Source organism: Sphaerodactylus townsendi, linkage group LG06 (genome assembly GCF_021028975.2).
Source record: "Sphaerodactylus townsendi isolate TG3544 linkage group LG06, MPM_Stown_v2.3, whole genome shotgun sequence".
NCBI classification, from domain to species: Eukaryota; Metazoa; Chordata; class Lepidosauria; order Squamata; family Sphaerodactylidae; genus Sphaerodactylus; species Sphaerodactylus townsendi.
The window spans coordinates 93,675,136-93,689,465 of NC_059430.1; the positions used below are offsets into that span (position 1 = coordinate 93,675,136).

Here is a 14,330-nt window from a genome sequence, read left to right on the forward strand (position 1 = left end):
GCATAATGGACAGCATGCCAGACCAGGATCTTGAGACCCTTCGGTCTGAATCCCCCACTCCTATCATGGAAGCTCACGAGGTGATGATGGGACAGTCACATACTCTTGGCCTATCCTACCTCTCAGTGATGCTGTAAGAAAATGAAGGCAAGGCAAACAATGTTCAGTCTAAGCAGTTCTATGTCCTCACTGAAGTGAAAAGCACGATATAAACGAATGAAACCAATGCATATAAGTTCATATAAAAACACTTCAACGTTGATCTGGAGGACATGATAAATGAACAGGTCAACTTATGCTGCTTTCATGGCAGAAACAAGTCTCTAAAGAGACTATTCAAGGTGAAGGTTTGTATGTGAAGATGGCTAACAATTCAAATCCTTCAGAGACCCAGTAAGCCTGCAGTCATCTCCCTGTTTTCAGCACACCTGTGCTCCAAATAAATATCATATCAAATGTCACCTGAACTTTTTTTCTTGTGTGATCATTAAGGACAAATGGCTAGATATGTAGAAACAGAAAGGTCTGAACCGAAGCTAAACAGGGGTCCTTTTCCTTATTTCTCAGTGGTTCTAATTTTTAATATTAGTCATCTGATGCCAGTTCTGGTCAGGCAGCATATACATTTTTTGTATGTGAAGTTAATAAGTCAATGGCATTATTATCAGCATGGTTTCATTCTCTAGCAAACACTCCAGAGAAATAGCTGTGTTAGCTTGAATCAGGAAAATTGATCAAGAACTTCTCTTGTCTTGGGGGCATCTTAAAGACCCAAAACATTTTATTCTAGCATAAAGCTTTGGTTTCCTACAACCCTCTTTGTCAGCTGTTTTCAGGAAATCCTTCCTAAGCTTATATTTTATACTGGAAATATGAAAAAGGCAGGGTTAATGCTCCATGAAGTACAGGGTGCAATGTAATTAAAATCAAATCAAGAAAGTACAGAGACTGTTCACTAGTTTTGCTGAACTAGCTGGAATAAAATCTTTGTTAGTTTTTAAAGGGAGCACCAGACTTCAAGGCATCTAGCACCTCAGGGGAACATCTCAAAGCCGTACACCCTTTGCCAAGCATATCTCTTCCAGACAGACATTGTTCTTTGAACCCCCGGTTTCAAGATGTCCAAAAGTCCCAGCACCATCTCAGAAAAACCTAGTGGGTGTACAGCGATCCATGGGATATTTCCAAACACTCAGTCGGCTAACCACAGCATCCCCCACTCCTATCCACAACCCCAGGGGCCAAACACAGGCTACATACCCAGTTTCATGAGGCACGCCAGCAGGATCCACAGTGCAATCTCAAAGGGTTTCCGCACGTGGTTGTAGTTAAAATCCAGGACAGGAAAAATCTTTCGCTTTTTGCCATGTCCTGGGAAGGAGTTATTGGTGGGATGTTTAGTCCCGGGATGACTGTCTTGAGAGATGGGTGGCGAAGAAGTGATCTCCTCCTCCACGGCCCCATGCACAACTTTGGGGTAGATCTGAGATGGCGGAGTTGCCATCATGTACTGAGGTTCCAATCCATGGCTGTGAAGCACCGGTAAGAGCCCAAGGAGGGCAGCCATGCCAACCAGGAAGGGCAACGCGTGGAGGGAACCCAGCATCCCGAAGCCCTTCACCTGCATGCTTCACCTGACCTGTAACAAACCCCAGCAGCTCGGATGAGCTTTTAAAAAAACAATAACTTCAGAGCATGGAGGAAAGCAAAGAGGCAAGGCCACAAAACTCCCTCTTGCCAAAAACAGAAGAAGAAGGCAGTTTTGAAAACCTTGTCAAGCAAGAGGTCTGGCCGGAGATTTCAGTCCCTCGCCAAAGAGAGGGCAAGCGGCAAAAAGAGAGAACCCGCTGCCTGCAGGGGTTGTCCCCCCCTGTTTGAAAGAAAGAGTTACCCAAATTATCTGGGAAAGGCGCCCGGCAGTTGGGATGAGTGCACCGAAGAGTCTCGGAGACGCTCGGAGGGGAGAAAGGAGAGGATGCCCGGACCAAGGGCAAGAAGGAGACCGCCACAGCTGCCGCAGCCGCCCCGGGGAAGCTCAGGCAGCAGAAAAGCGCTCCTTGGAGAGGCCGCCGCTGGAGAAGGAGCCGGGCGGGCGGGCGGGAGGGAGGGAGGCGGTGGCGGCTAGGCCGGCCTCTTCTGGGGTACGGCAGGTTTGGTTCGTCCCTGGAGGAGGAAGCCAGCCTGGTTCCGGCTCTTCGTGCAATGCAGCTCGACAGCTCCGCCTGGCTCTGCCCAACCCAACCCCTCTCCTCCTCCTCCTCCTCTTCTGGGGCTCACTGTGCCGCTTCCCTGCCGGGTCTTGCAGCTGGCTCGGTCACCGCCGTCGTGCCAAGGACGCGCTGCAAGAGGCGAAGGCAGGAGACGGAGCAGGAAGCGGCGCCCCGCCAAGCCGAGCAGCCTCCACCGGCTGGGAGAAGCACCACAGCTGCCCCGCCGCGTCTGATGGGTTATTCCCGAAACGACGGGACCTTGGAGTAGGTCGAGACGCCACAGTTCCCGCCCCCTCGGTGACGAGGCCGTTTTGTCCCGCCCTCTTTCAAAAAGCTGCGCCCGGGTTCCTTCCTCCCATGTGAGCGCCTCACAACACCCTTACGAAGTAGGTTAGGTGGAGGGAGGTGGCTCAATTCAGACGCTCTTATACCACAAATTCCTCCACGAGGCTGTGGGGTAAAGAGCCAGCCTGGTGTAGTGGTTGAGAGTGGAGGAGGCTGATCTAGTGAACTGGGTTTGATTTCCACTCCTCCACATGAAGCCTCCTGGGTGACCTTGGCCCAATCACAGTTCTCTCCGAACTCTTTCAGCCCCACCTACCCCACAAGGTGACTGTTGGGGGAAAAGGAAGGGAAGGCGTTTGTAAGCTACTTTGAGACTCCTTAGAGTAGAGAAAACTAGGATATGAATCCAAACTCTTCTTCTTCTGTGCCTCAATCTTTCCTCCTCGGTGCCACATTTTTGTCTATTTTATCTTTCACTTCAAGGAACTTGAGACAGCATTTATAATTCTGCATTGTAACCTTCAGCAACCCTGTAAAGAAGTTTAGGTTGAAAGAGGTGGATTTATTTATTACAGCAGCAGAACTCAATCTGCAGGAAGTGGAGAGTCACATTTGCAAACCCCATCAACCAAAACAGCCACATAACTACTGTATGCTGTGTGCATCACCCCAAACACACACTAACATTGAAATAAACCTTTTCAATTACCAGAGTACTTCTGAGCATGTGCAGACACCTTGTTGCGCTGCTTGGGAGTTTTGTTTTATGAGTTAGCATTCAATAGGGGTACGTACGATCCCATCCCACCACCTCATTTAGCTACCTAATCTGCAACCCCCCTGCATTTCCACATCCTGGATGCAATTGTAAATTGACAAATTATGTTGTGTTTTATGAAACTGTTACTTTTGCCTTGCCTTAAGTAATAATGATTTTTTTTCAATTTCTAAAAGGATTACCCACTTGCCTAGAACGTGAGGCAGGTGCCCCGGGGAACAGCACTCAAAAGAACTTCAGGGAGCATGCCAAATAGCCATATGTGCCTCTTGAGCATCACTGTACTATGGATTACAAGGAGCTTGAGGGAATATAAATTAGGCACCCACCAGCCTGCACATTACTAAAACATCGCACAACAAAAATCTTAAGAAAAACGTAAGGATCTTATATGCTTAAGAATCTTATACTCTTAAGAATCTTATCCGCTGTTACCCCAAGACTGCCTTTCTTACTGTGCTTAAAACAGTGCCTGAGGGTTGAGCAGGAATACAGTCTGCATTGGGGAGGGCTAAGGGGCAGCGGTTTTGCCCTGCTAAGTTTGTGGTAGGGATAATATTTGAACTGGGCCCATGACATCAAGCAGTTGCTGTGAAATTAAATGGAGGAGAGGAGAACCGCATGCCCTGTTCTAAGCTAGTGTGAGAAAAGCCAGATTTGTTTTTAAAATGTAGGAAAAAAATAATAGACCTCTATGGATTCTTTGCCACTGTGTTACAGCAACTCCCATAATGCCGCAGCTACAAAAAAGAATGAGGCTCCTGTGCCCACTGCACATTTGCTAATGTGATTTCTCTGGCTCATGTGTGCCATCCTCTTTCACCAAGTTTATCTCACCCTACTTCCACAAAGGCAGAATGTTTCATTAATTACACAACAATAGTAGAGGCACTAAACCCACATCTTCCCCTTATGCGCTGTGGATGTCGGCTTCAGGCTCAGCACATGTTTACGTGACAAAGTACCAGTTTACCAGGAAGTAAGTCAACTTGCTTAGGATTGCATAGTTACTTCCCAGTAAAGATTGTTAGGGTATTGCAGTGCTGTTTTACTCAGAAGTGATTCTGCTTCCCTGACCTGGATGGTTCAGGCTAGCCCAATCTCGTCACATCTCAGAAGCTAAGCAGGGTTGCCCCGGTTAGTATTTTGATAGAGGACCAAGGAAACCCAAAGTTGTTATGCAGAGGCAGGCAATACCAAACCATCTCTGAATGCTACTTGCCTTGAAAACCCTACCAAGTCACCATTAGTTTGCTATGACTTTTTAGCTCTTTCTGCCACCATCGAGTCTCACTAGTCCATGGGGCGTAATCTCATGCAAATGTGCACGGGACTGCAGTCTCACTATGCAAGTCTAGGCACAATTGCTCAAAAAGGTCCCACTCTCAAGTGAGTGTGAATAGGATTCCACAGTCTCACAACAATACTGCATTTCAATTTTATTTCCATTTATAGACTGATTATTCTGTCCCAGAACAGTTTAAACACACACATTCAATTGTGATTAGTAACAGCCATACACTACAGGAGCCGTCCTAAGAAGGTCCACTCAGATTCATTTACTTACTCCCAGTGCTCTTATTCAATGCATTGTTAAAAAATGGCAGGAGACAAAGTTCAAATTAGAAAACACATTCGTGTGTTTCTGTTAAATACATCTGGAGTCATTTCTGTACCAAATCAATTAATTTTTATTTATTTGTTTGATTTAATGTCTTGCTGTTCATTGATTAGAAGCACCAATTTTCCCAGTTCTTTTTTATCTTCCAAAAATTGTCAGTCTCTCACAGCCATGAAATGATATACATGGGGGAAACACTCAGACATCATCTTTCACAGCCATTAAATTATTTATACATGGGTGAAACACTCAGACATTGTGGTCACCCTGCAAACCCTCTACAGACAAGTAATAAAACCCCCAACTTAGACCTGATGCTCTTACAATTAACCTCATGCAGAGCACAAGAGGAAACCACGTAAGCCAGTTTGAGCCCCATGGAAGTTCTGCTTAGCTGTTCTCATATTGGCTTACTTAAGTGATTAACTTCCCGGATCACTCCACAGGAAAGGGCAACTAAAACTGATTAACGGTTTGCTACACCTTCCCTACAAAGAAAGATCTAAAGAGTTTGGGGTTAACAATGTGTGAAGAGGGACACGAAAGAGCTTTGTAAAACTATACGCTGTATAAAGAACATGGATAGCTGAAACTGCTATCAAATTGAGTCAGAAATGAAGCATGGAAGACATTTCACCAGAAATATAGGAGATACTGTAACACTGATAACTGAACCAGTATTCAATTCACTGGTATGTCTGTTTCAGTTGTGAAGCTGGGCTTTCATTGCTGTTAAAGAATTTGGTGTATATTACATTTGCTTTTAATTTATGTATATTACATTTGTTTTTATTTATTTATGGTTCTGGTGGGTGTTCCAGACTGTGTGGCCGTGGTCTGGTGGATCTTGTTCCCAACGTTTCGCTTGCATCTGTGGCTGGCACTGTGTGAAACACACTTTTCTCTGTAATACACCTCTGAAGATGCCAGCACAGATGCAGGCAAAACGGAACAAGATCCACCAGACCACAGCTACACAGCCCGGAAAATCTACCAGAACCAGTTAATCCGGACGTGAAAGCCTTCGACAGTACATTTATTTATTTCATTTATACCCCACATTTCTTTCCAATGGAAACCCAAAGTAGCTGATATCATTCAATTTGCCTCCATTTTACCTTCACAATAACTCTGTAAGTGGATTAGGCTGAGATATATAACTGGCCCAAGATTACCCTGCAAGTTTTCAGGGCAGAGAGGGGATTCAAACTGAAGTGTCCCAGATCTGACCACCACTTCCATGAAAAAAAGCTCACAGGAAAAAAAATGCCCATGGTCATAAATGACCAGAGGAAAAATGCCCACATGGAAATATATAATTAAAATAATAGAAAGAATTTTAAAAAATGATATAATTAAAAATATATATAAGCAAAAGACCCAGTGGCCATGACTAAGGACCATCTAACTCTAAAACAATTACCTAACCCTAATAATCAAAACAACAATTATTTACTACTGAAAAAAATGTACACATAATGAGAGAACAGAGCTGAATTGCATCAAAACAAAAACTGACAAGTTGTAACAATCACTATTACACACATGAAGAAATGCAATTCTTTATTGCAAATTAGCCAGTCTCCTTATGTAATTAAGTTTATCTTCCACTTATATCCCACACAGCTGCACCCACTCCAACAGCTTTAAAATTACGGCAGAAGTGGTGGGTGAGTGGCAGGGGACAGCATAGGCTCAGAAGCGGCAGGTGAGCAAGCAGCAAAAGTGTTGGGTGAGGAGGGAGGGAGGGAGGGAGGGAGGGAGGGAGGGAGGGAGGGAGGGAGGGGCAGAAGCAGCCAGCAGGCAGCATAACTGTCAGGTGAGTGGTTGGGGTGTGTGACAGAAGCAGCCATCAAGTGAGCATCAGGTGGGTAGCAGAAGTGGTAGGGAAGCAGCAGGGGGCAGGGGGCAGCAGAAGTGGTGGACAGGGTGGGCAGCAGAAGGGGCAAGTGGGTGGCAGAAGCAGCAGGTGAGAGGCAGGGGCAGCAGAAGCTTTGGAGCAATGGGGATGGCAGAAGCAGCATGCAAGCAAGCGTAAGAAGCATTGGGTGAGCAGCAGGGTGGCACCAATGGGCAAGTGGCGGGGCAGAAGAAGTGGTGGATGAGCGATGGAGGTGGCAGAAGCAGCAGGAGGGCATCGGAAGTGGCAGGCAAATGGTGGGAATGGCAGAAGCAGCAGGCAGGCGTCAGGCAGGTGGCAGAAGTGGTGGGTGGGTGGCAGAAGAAGCAGGTAGTGGCAGAGCAGTGGGGGGAGTAGAAGCAGTGTGTGAGTGGCAGCGGGCCAGCAGAAGCGGTGGCAGATGGCAGAAGCGGCTGGCAAGCAGCCGAAGTGTCCCGGCCAATGCACCCCCACATTACATTTAAAAGAGGCACCTGGGTGGTCTCCTCCTCTGTCCCAACTTAGATACGCCATTGTGAAGGATTGCAGCAGCTGCCTGCCAGTGGATCTACCCCTCTACTGGTGCAACTGCCCCAGGGAGGGCCAATCCGCTGGCATGGCCCACACTGCTCCCAGCAGTAGATGTGCTCCCCCCTTTCCTGGATGGGTCCATAAAAGCATTGTGAAATCCCCCACAACAGTTTGTAGTTTTTAGCAACTGTTCCAGGGCCGCATCATGATTATTCCTTATCCTTATAGGAAACTGAGGATCTCTACCAGCTGCAACCTCAATATATGTAGAAAAGAAGTACATTACAGCTGTCTTCATCTGGAAATGTGGTCACAAGCTTATCCAAAACACTTCTCACATCTTCGATTGGGTCCAAAGCTAATGCAGCAAGAGGATTCAGTGTAATATGATACTAGTTTTATACTCCATCTTCAAGGCAAAAAAAATTATTTTCCTGATGAGACTCTGACACAGATGAAAATAACACCCTTGGACCTTAGTGTGTGGAAAGGGAATCCTCACTGCAGTCATACAAGCCTCCTCAAAATCATGTGGGCAATTTTCCGTGTGGGCATTCATGACTGGGCTTTTTTCTGTGGGCATTTTTCTACTTGTGCTGACTACCATACTGACATTTGTGACATACTGACAAGCCTTAATCACACTTGCAACCAATTAATTATATGTTAATTTGTGAACTTTGGAATTTTCAGCTGCTTCTGGTCATTTTAAATAGTCATTAATCATATAGCTTTCAGATAGCACATCTGGTGTGCAAAGTACTTTTCAATCATTTTCACCTTCATATACCTAATAGCCTTATGACATATTGATTTACATAGATATATACACCAATCTATCCCTAAGATATACCTGTTTCCACTAAAAGAACGAAGTGTGGTTGTGCATTCTTTGGCAGAAATTAAATATGCATGCTTCACCATGAGAAAAGACATCCGGATTCTCTTTTACCTGTAAAGAATCTTAATGCCACCTTCATCAAAGCCATTATTCTCTGCACTGCTAGATATAGAACTTTGATGAAAAAACATTTCTATTGCCTCTGATGGTTATCAGCACAACTTTAATTTTTCTACAGTTGTGCCCACCATTTTCTTTCCTATTCCATAGGCTCTGTGCTGCCATGGGGAAGAAAATGGCATGCACAACTGTAGAAAAATACATATGCTGACAGCCATCCGAGGCAATAGGAACGTTCTTTTACCACAGTTCTACCACAGGGCAGAGAATAATGGTTTTGACTAAGCCAGTACTTAAATAAGTTTCTTTAATGGTAAGAGAATCAGAAGTGAGGCAGGAAGGCCCTCAGACCTGGCAGAGCATTCCACCACAAAGAAGGTCCAGGAAATGTGGTGGATTAAGTCATACCATCCCCTGTGATTGTTTTGTGGGAAAAGGTGTAGGCTTGTCAATAGTCAGTCCCCACTAGACACTGGTAGTAAAAAAAACTGGCTCCTAGAGTAGGCCATTAATACTGCAATCCTACGCACACTTAACAGTAGGTAAGCCCAACTGAATAGAGTCTTACATCTGAGTAAACCTGCGTATGCTGTCACTATAGGATAGGTATCCATTAAAGGAGGTAATTTTCATGAATAATTGCCAAAATAATACTGGCGCTGGGAGTGGTGAATTCTCACTGTCCAGCATAATGAGCCACCACCAATCTCTCTGATGAGCTCCCAGCTGCAAAACCAAGTAAGTTTCCAGCCCCACAGGGCGCTAGTTAAGAAGTCTGTCCTGCTAAGTGGGACACTTGCAAGTTGAGTTACAACAACTATTTTTGACAGCTACTTCTAGGATGTCATTCCCCACTGGGATCTTTCTTCCAGTCCCACAGCCATCTATCTGGTCCCAGAGACTTCAAAGGAAAATCCATTCTGCATTTTCACTGCAACTTTTTTTATTTAGTAATGTATCTCAATAGAGCCCATCATGCAATAGAACTTAACTGGCATTCTTGGCTCCCATTCTTGGCTCCCACTGGGCCTTCAAGCGTCTCCCTTGTTTCCAATGGTGAGTCTGTCGTTCCTTGCAATGCTTCCCTCTGGGAAAAACCTTCCCACTTGGAAAGGGCTGTGGGACACAGATCCTGGCCCAGCGGAGCCCTCCTGGGCTGAAGACTCCGCCCAGCAGGAAAGCTAGCTGGATGGAAGTGCCTGCAGGGAGAGACTGTTACCGCTGTTTGCCAGGTAACAATAAGTGATTTCAGCTCAGCAACTTAATGAGGCACAGGAAGCCGATGTTCTTCAAGGAAAAGGATTTTATTGCAGATGGTGGTCACAGCTCGGTCAGGAGGGAATCGCGCCTTGCAACGCAGTGCAAGGACTTTTATTTACCAACTTCAAAAGGGGCAGAAGGGGCAGGGGTCTAGGCGGGGAGGGGGCAAGTCCCTCACCCAAACACCAATTAAAACAAACAACACGCGAACAAGATACATTTACAACTTCTGAAAGTGTTTACAAGATCTCGCTGTCAGGCGTCTTCCCGTGAGATCTCACAATGGTGCCGAAGGAGAGCCAATAACAGTCCATTAACAAAATCCAGGTGGGCTTGCTACCGCACCCTGCTAATCCTCTCTATCTATCAGATGGCTGTTATTCCCCGAGGCTCCCGCCTCGCATTGTTGCAACAAAGGAAAGTTCAAACTGTCCAATTGTGGTCTCTGCACGTCTCCCAACGGCTGGGGGAACTTTGGGTGCTGGCCACAGATTCGATTTGTAAATCCAAAGAGGGCCGTTGTCCTTATCAAAGAGTTGGCTGGGCGTTGGTCTAAGCTGCATTCCAGAGCCAGCGTTCTTGTCCCTTAATATCAACCTTTCTGGCTACTGCTTTGGCCATCAGACACAAATTTCAAAAATAACATTTCTAAACTTAAACCTAAGAAAAACCTTAAAGGATAAACACATATACTTATAGGCAAGACTTTACATAACCTATTGGCAGGGCTTGCTTAAAACTAATAGAACCTTAACCTAACTGAAGAACCTTATTAAACTAAAATCCTAAACTGCAGGCATAAACTCAACTAAGAGGGGCTTTTGTTACATCCTAGAATGACACAAACATAAGGGAAACCATATAGCATTGGCACAAACATACATATACATTCTTTGTGAACCTTATGGAGGCTTCTGAACCACACAAGTCTCCATGTCCGGGCATGGAGCCAGTGTAGCCAGGCAACCTGACTTCAGGAAAATATTTTGTTCATTTTCCTGGCGGTAACAAGACCTTGGGCAGATTCAGGTCGACTCTGCAATTCCACCCCCCTCTGGTCCAAGTTCTGACTCAGGCCCTCAGCAAGTGGGGAGCAAGGTCAGCACTGCGGTCTCCATCTGAAGTAAGGGGGGGAGGCAGAATTCCCCAAAGGGAAGCTTTCTTTTTCCCTCCAAAGCACTATGGTAGCGCCCGCCCACCTAGCCACCCACTGAGGGGTGATCTGGACTTGATTCTACTTTCCTCCTGGGTCAGACTCAGTTTTTGATGTCTTTTTATTTTGCAAACCAAGTAAAAGAAAACTGCTCAGAAAGAGGAAGGGGGTGGCTGGGGAAAAAACTTTTTGCAGACAGTGCCATCCTCTGGAGAAGAAACAGTTTATTCTGCCAGGTACAAGTGAAAACACAGAAGGAGCATTTTGTCCAGCAGTTAAAACAACACTCTTACTGATTTACTTGGGATTACACCTGTGTGGCTTACTTTGAAAACTGGGCTGTCAGGCTGTGATCCTCAGTCCATTTCGACAGAAGATAATTCTGAATTTAGTAGGATGGGCTGGGTGCAAGGACAGTGAATCTGTACGAAAGACTTTTGAGAACATTGGGGAACTGCAGGGCTGCCAACCCCTGGACGGCACCTGGAGATCTCCCACTATTATAATTAATCTACAGATAACCAAGACTGGTTCATTTAGAGAAAATGGCCGGTTCTGAGAATGGATTATATGGCTGAGGTGAGGTCCCTCCCTTCCCCAAACGCCTCCCTCACCAGGCTCCACCCCCAAAATCTCCAGGTGTTTCCCAGTCTGCAGCTGGAAACTCTAGATCTGAAAGACAGCCATTTTGAATCAAAGGCTCAAATGTCTATCTGATCAGACTGTGACTTGCTTCTGATACAGCATAAAATAACATTCTATTTTAACCAGGCCTTTTTTGTGTGTGTTCATGAGGGTACTCACTGGTACTAATGGCACGTTTTTGGGAGTTCTCCCCCAGTCTGGATTCTCATACACTGAGCTGCCCCTCTCAACAGAGAAAGAAAGAATGGACCCACAGGGACAATCTAGTGTGGATCTGCAGACAGATCTGTGGAGCCCTCCTTGGCTGGAGACTCCCCCCAGCAGGAAAGCTAACTGGATGGAAGTGCCTGCAGGGAGAGACCTCGCAGGACCGCAGGCAGATTTTGCAATTCCACCCCCGTCTAGTCCAAGTTCCGCCCCCTTCTGGTTTGGGGAAGGGAGGAATTGGTAGAAATTAGCATAATCTTATACATGAGTACTGGCACTTTTTAAAACAATAACAAAAAGTACTTGGGTGGGTCCTTCCCTTATACCACTCCACCAAGTAGAATTTGAAGCTTTCCTCCATTGTAAGGAGTCTTCCTCCAATTTAAGCGGCTGTTCTACTGGAGGAAGAACCACTTAAGTTGGAGGAAGTCTCCTTAGAGGAAGTCTCCTGAGAGGATGGTTGGATCTACTCTACTATTTCACTACGGTTAACTAGTGAAACAATCATTCATATTGCAGACGACTGTTCAAGTCCCAGTTTGTCTTGACTAATACCGGTTTTATCACCTTCACCAGAGGATGACAGTGCTGGGAGTAAGCCAAGATTAAACCAAGATGTCTGTGTTCACACATTATGCAAAAACATAGTTCAGATGCTGTTTCTAGATGGAGGCAAGAAAGTTTGGCCCTGCCATAGCAGCAGCAATTGTGCCCCACTCTCATTCCTGCACCACTTGCTACTGCTACCAACTCAACCCCTACACCTGCCCAATCCATTGTACTTGTGCAAAAATCCAAACACAACAGCAATCCTGATAGGTCACAGTGGTGGTGAACCTTTGGCACTCCAGATGTTATGGACTACAATTCCCATCAGCCCCTGCCAGCATGGCCAATTGGCCATGCTGGCAGGGGCTGATGGGAATTGTAGTCCATAACATCTGGAGTGCCAAAGGTTCGCCACCATGGTGATAGGAGATGCCCACCTCTTTCCCCACCAAATTACACTCTATCACTGTAACATAGTTTCTTGGTAGAAATGGAATAAAGTCCCTTAAATGTTCCTTATGAAAAGGTACTACGCTTCTGTTTTATTTTGTTGCAAAATAGCAGGTCAGTTGCTCCAAAAACAGCTGTTATGAGGAATGAATCACTCAAAAGCCGCTGGAACCTACACACCAGAATAAAGTTGACTCCTGCACCTCTAAATGCACATACAACTGGTGTATACATTTAAACAGAGAACATATAGAAGAATACAAAGACTTTGCAGCATGTGAATAGGCCCCATAGCAATTGGCCATGGTGGCAGGGGCTGATGGGAATTGTACTCCATGAACATCTGGAGAGTCGCAGGTTGCAGACCCTTTAGAACTTCTCTACAGAGGATCAAACTGCCACATTCACTTGAGAGAAAATCTCATCAAAACTCATGTGTCATATGCCATCAAGATTCTTCCAATTCAAGCGACCCTGTGAATTAACAACCTTCAAAGCATCCTATCATTTACAGCCTTGCTTATGTCTTGCAAACTAAAAGCCATGGATTCCTTTATTGAGTCAATCCATCTCATGTCAGGTCTTCCTGTTTTTCTACCACTTTCTACTTTTCCTAACATGGTTGACTTTTCCAGGCAGTCTTGTCTTCTCATAATACAACCAAAGTGTGATAACCCTGTTTGTTTGTATTATGAGAAGACAAGACTGCCTGGAAAAGTCAACAATGTTAGGAAAAGTAGAAAGTGGTAGAAAAACAGGAAGTTCCCAAAGTGTGATAACCCTGTTCAGTTATTTTAGCTTCCAGGGAGAGTTCGGGCTTGATTCAATCTAGAGCTAGGGTTGCCAACTCTAGGTTGGGAAATTCCCGGAGATTTGGGGGGTAGAACCTGATGTCATAGCCCAGTTGCCCACTAAACAAAGTCGAAGGAGTTGTCAGCCGGCTCAATTGTTTTAATCAGATCAGAGTGCTGCTGGAGACAGACAAAGACAACCAAGGGTCCTGAGCAAAAGATTGAAGCAAGAGTCCAAAGTAACTACACAAGGGTAATATTGATAACGGCTTAGCAGTTCAAGCACAACATTGATGCCACAATGCAGCCTGGTTCCCAAAGCCTTATGTGTCAAATGTCCCACCCACCAATATCTAACTTCCTACAGCTACACCTCCCTAGCCTGGCTTATGCAAAAACTCCTTGCTGCCAACCTGCTGCGGTATGACTGCTCCTGCCAGCTGGAACACAGATTCCTTTGGCACTGCTCCTGGGATTCTAATGACCCTGGGGGTGAGAGGACTGGCAGGTCCTCCCCCAGCTGGGTGTCAGATAGCTGTGGGGGTTACAGAGCAGGGTCCTGGCAGTTACTCCCAGTCTGCATGCTGTCTGACCCTGTGGACCACCACTGCAGGGATCATTGCAAGTTCTGCCTGAGCCTCTGGACCCAATCCTGCAGGTACTTTGGAGGTTCAGGCTCTGAGCCTGTGTTACCTGGGCCTCTAGGCCCAAAGCTGTGCCCTCTTCCCCATCTATGACTGAGGCATCTTCTGACATGCTGGGCTGAGTCCCAACACCTGGGGAGTGTGCGATTGGGGAAGGGGAGGGTCCTCAGCAAGGTATAATCCTCCAAAACACTCATTTTCTCCAGGAGAACTGGTCTGCCTAGTCTGGAGATCAGTTTTAAATCTGGGAAAGCTTCAAGCCCACATGGAGGTTGGAAACCCTATTGAAAGCTCATTTAAAAAAATCTTTCTGACAGTCCATGGTGTCTGCAAAATTCTCCGCCAATACGACATTGAAAGACTCTT

The 14,330-nt window shown here is 45.8% G+C and overlaps 1 protein-coding gene across 3 annotated transcripts in view; it reads right to left on the minus strand.

Annotated features, from left to right (window-relative positions):
* The window catches only part of SLC9A1 (solute carrier family 9 member A1), an 82,122-nt gene extending 79,688 nt beyond the window's left edge, over positions 1–2,434 (minus strand). For 2 of the 3 annotated variants that reach the window (XM_048500429.1, XM_048500430.1), the window contains exon 1: positions 1,261–2,434. In XM_048500429.1, the coding sequence (XP_048356386.1) occupies positions 1,261–1,627 (367 nt within the window). In that variant the 5' untranslated portion in view covers positions 1,628–2,434. The remainder of the gene's footprint in view (positions 1–1,260) is intronic. The other variant, XM_048500428.1, reaches the window with a different exon arrangement.
* Between the last annotated feature and the right edge of the window lie 11,896 nt (positions 2,435–14,330).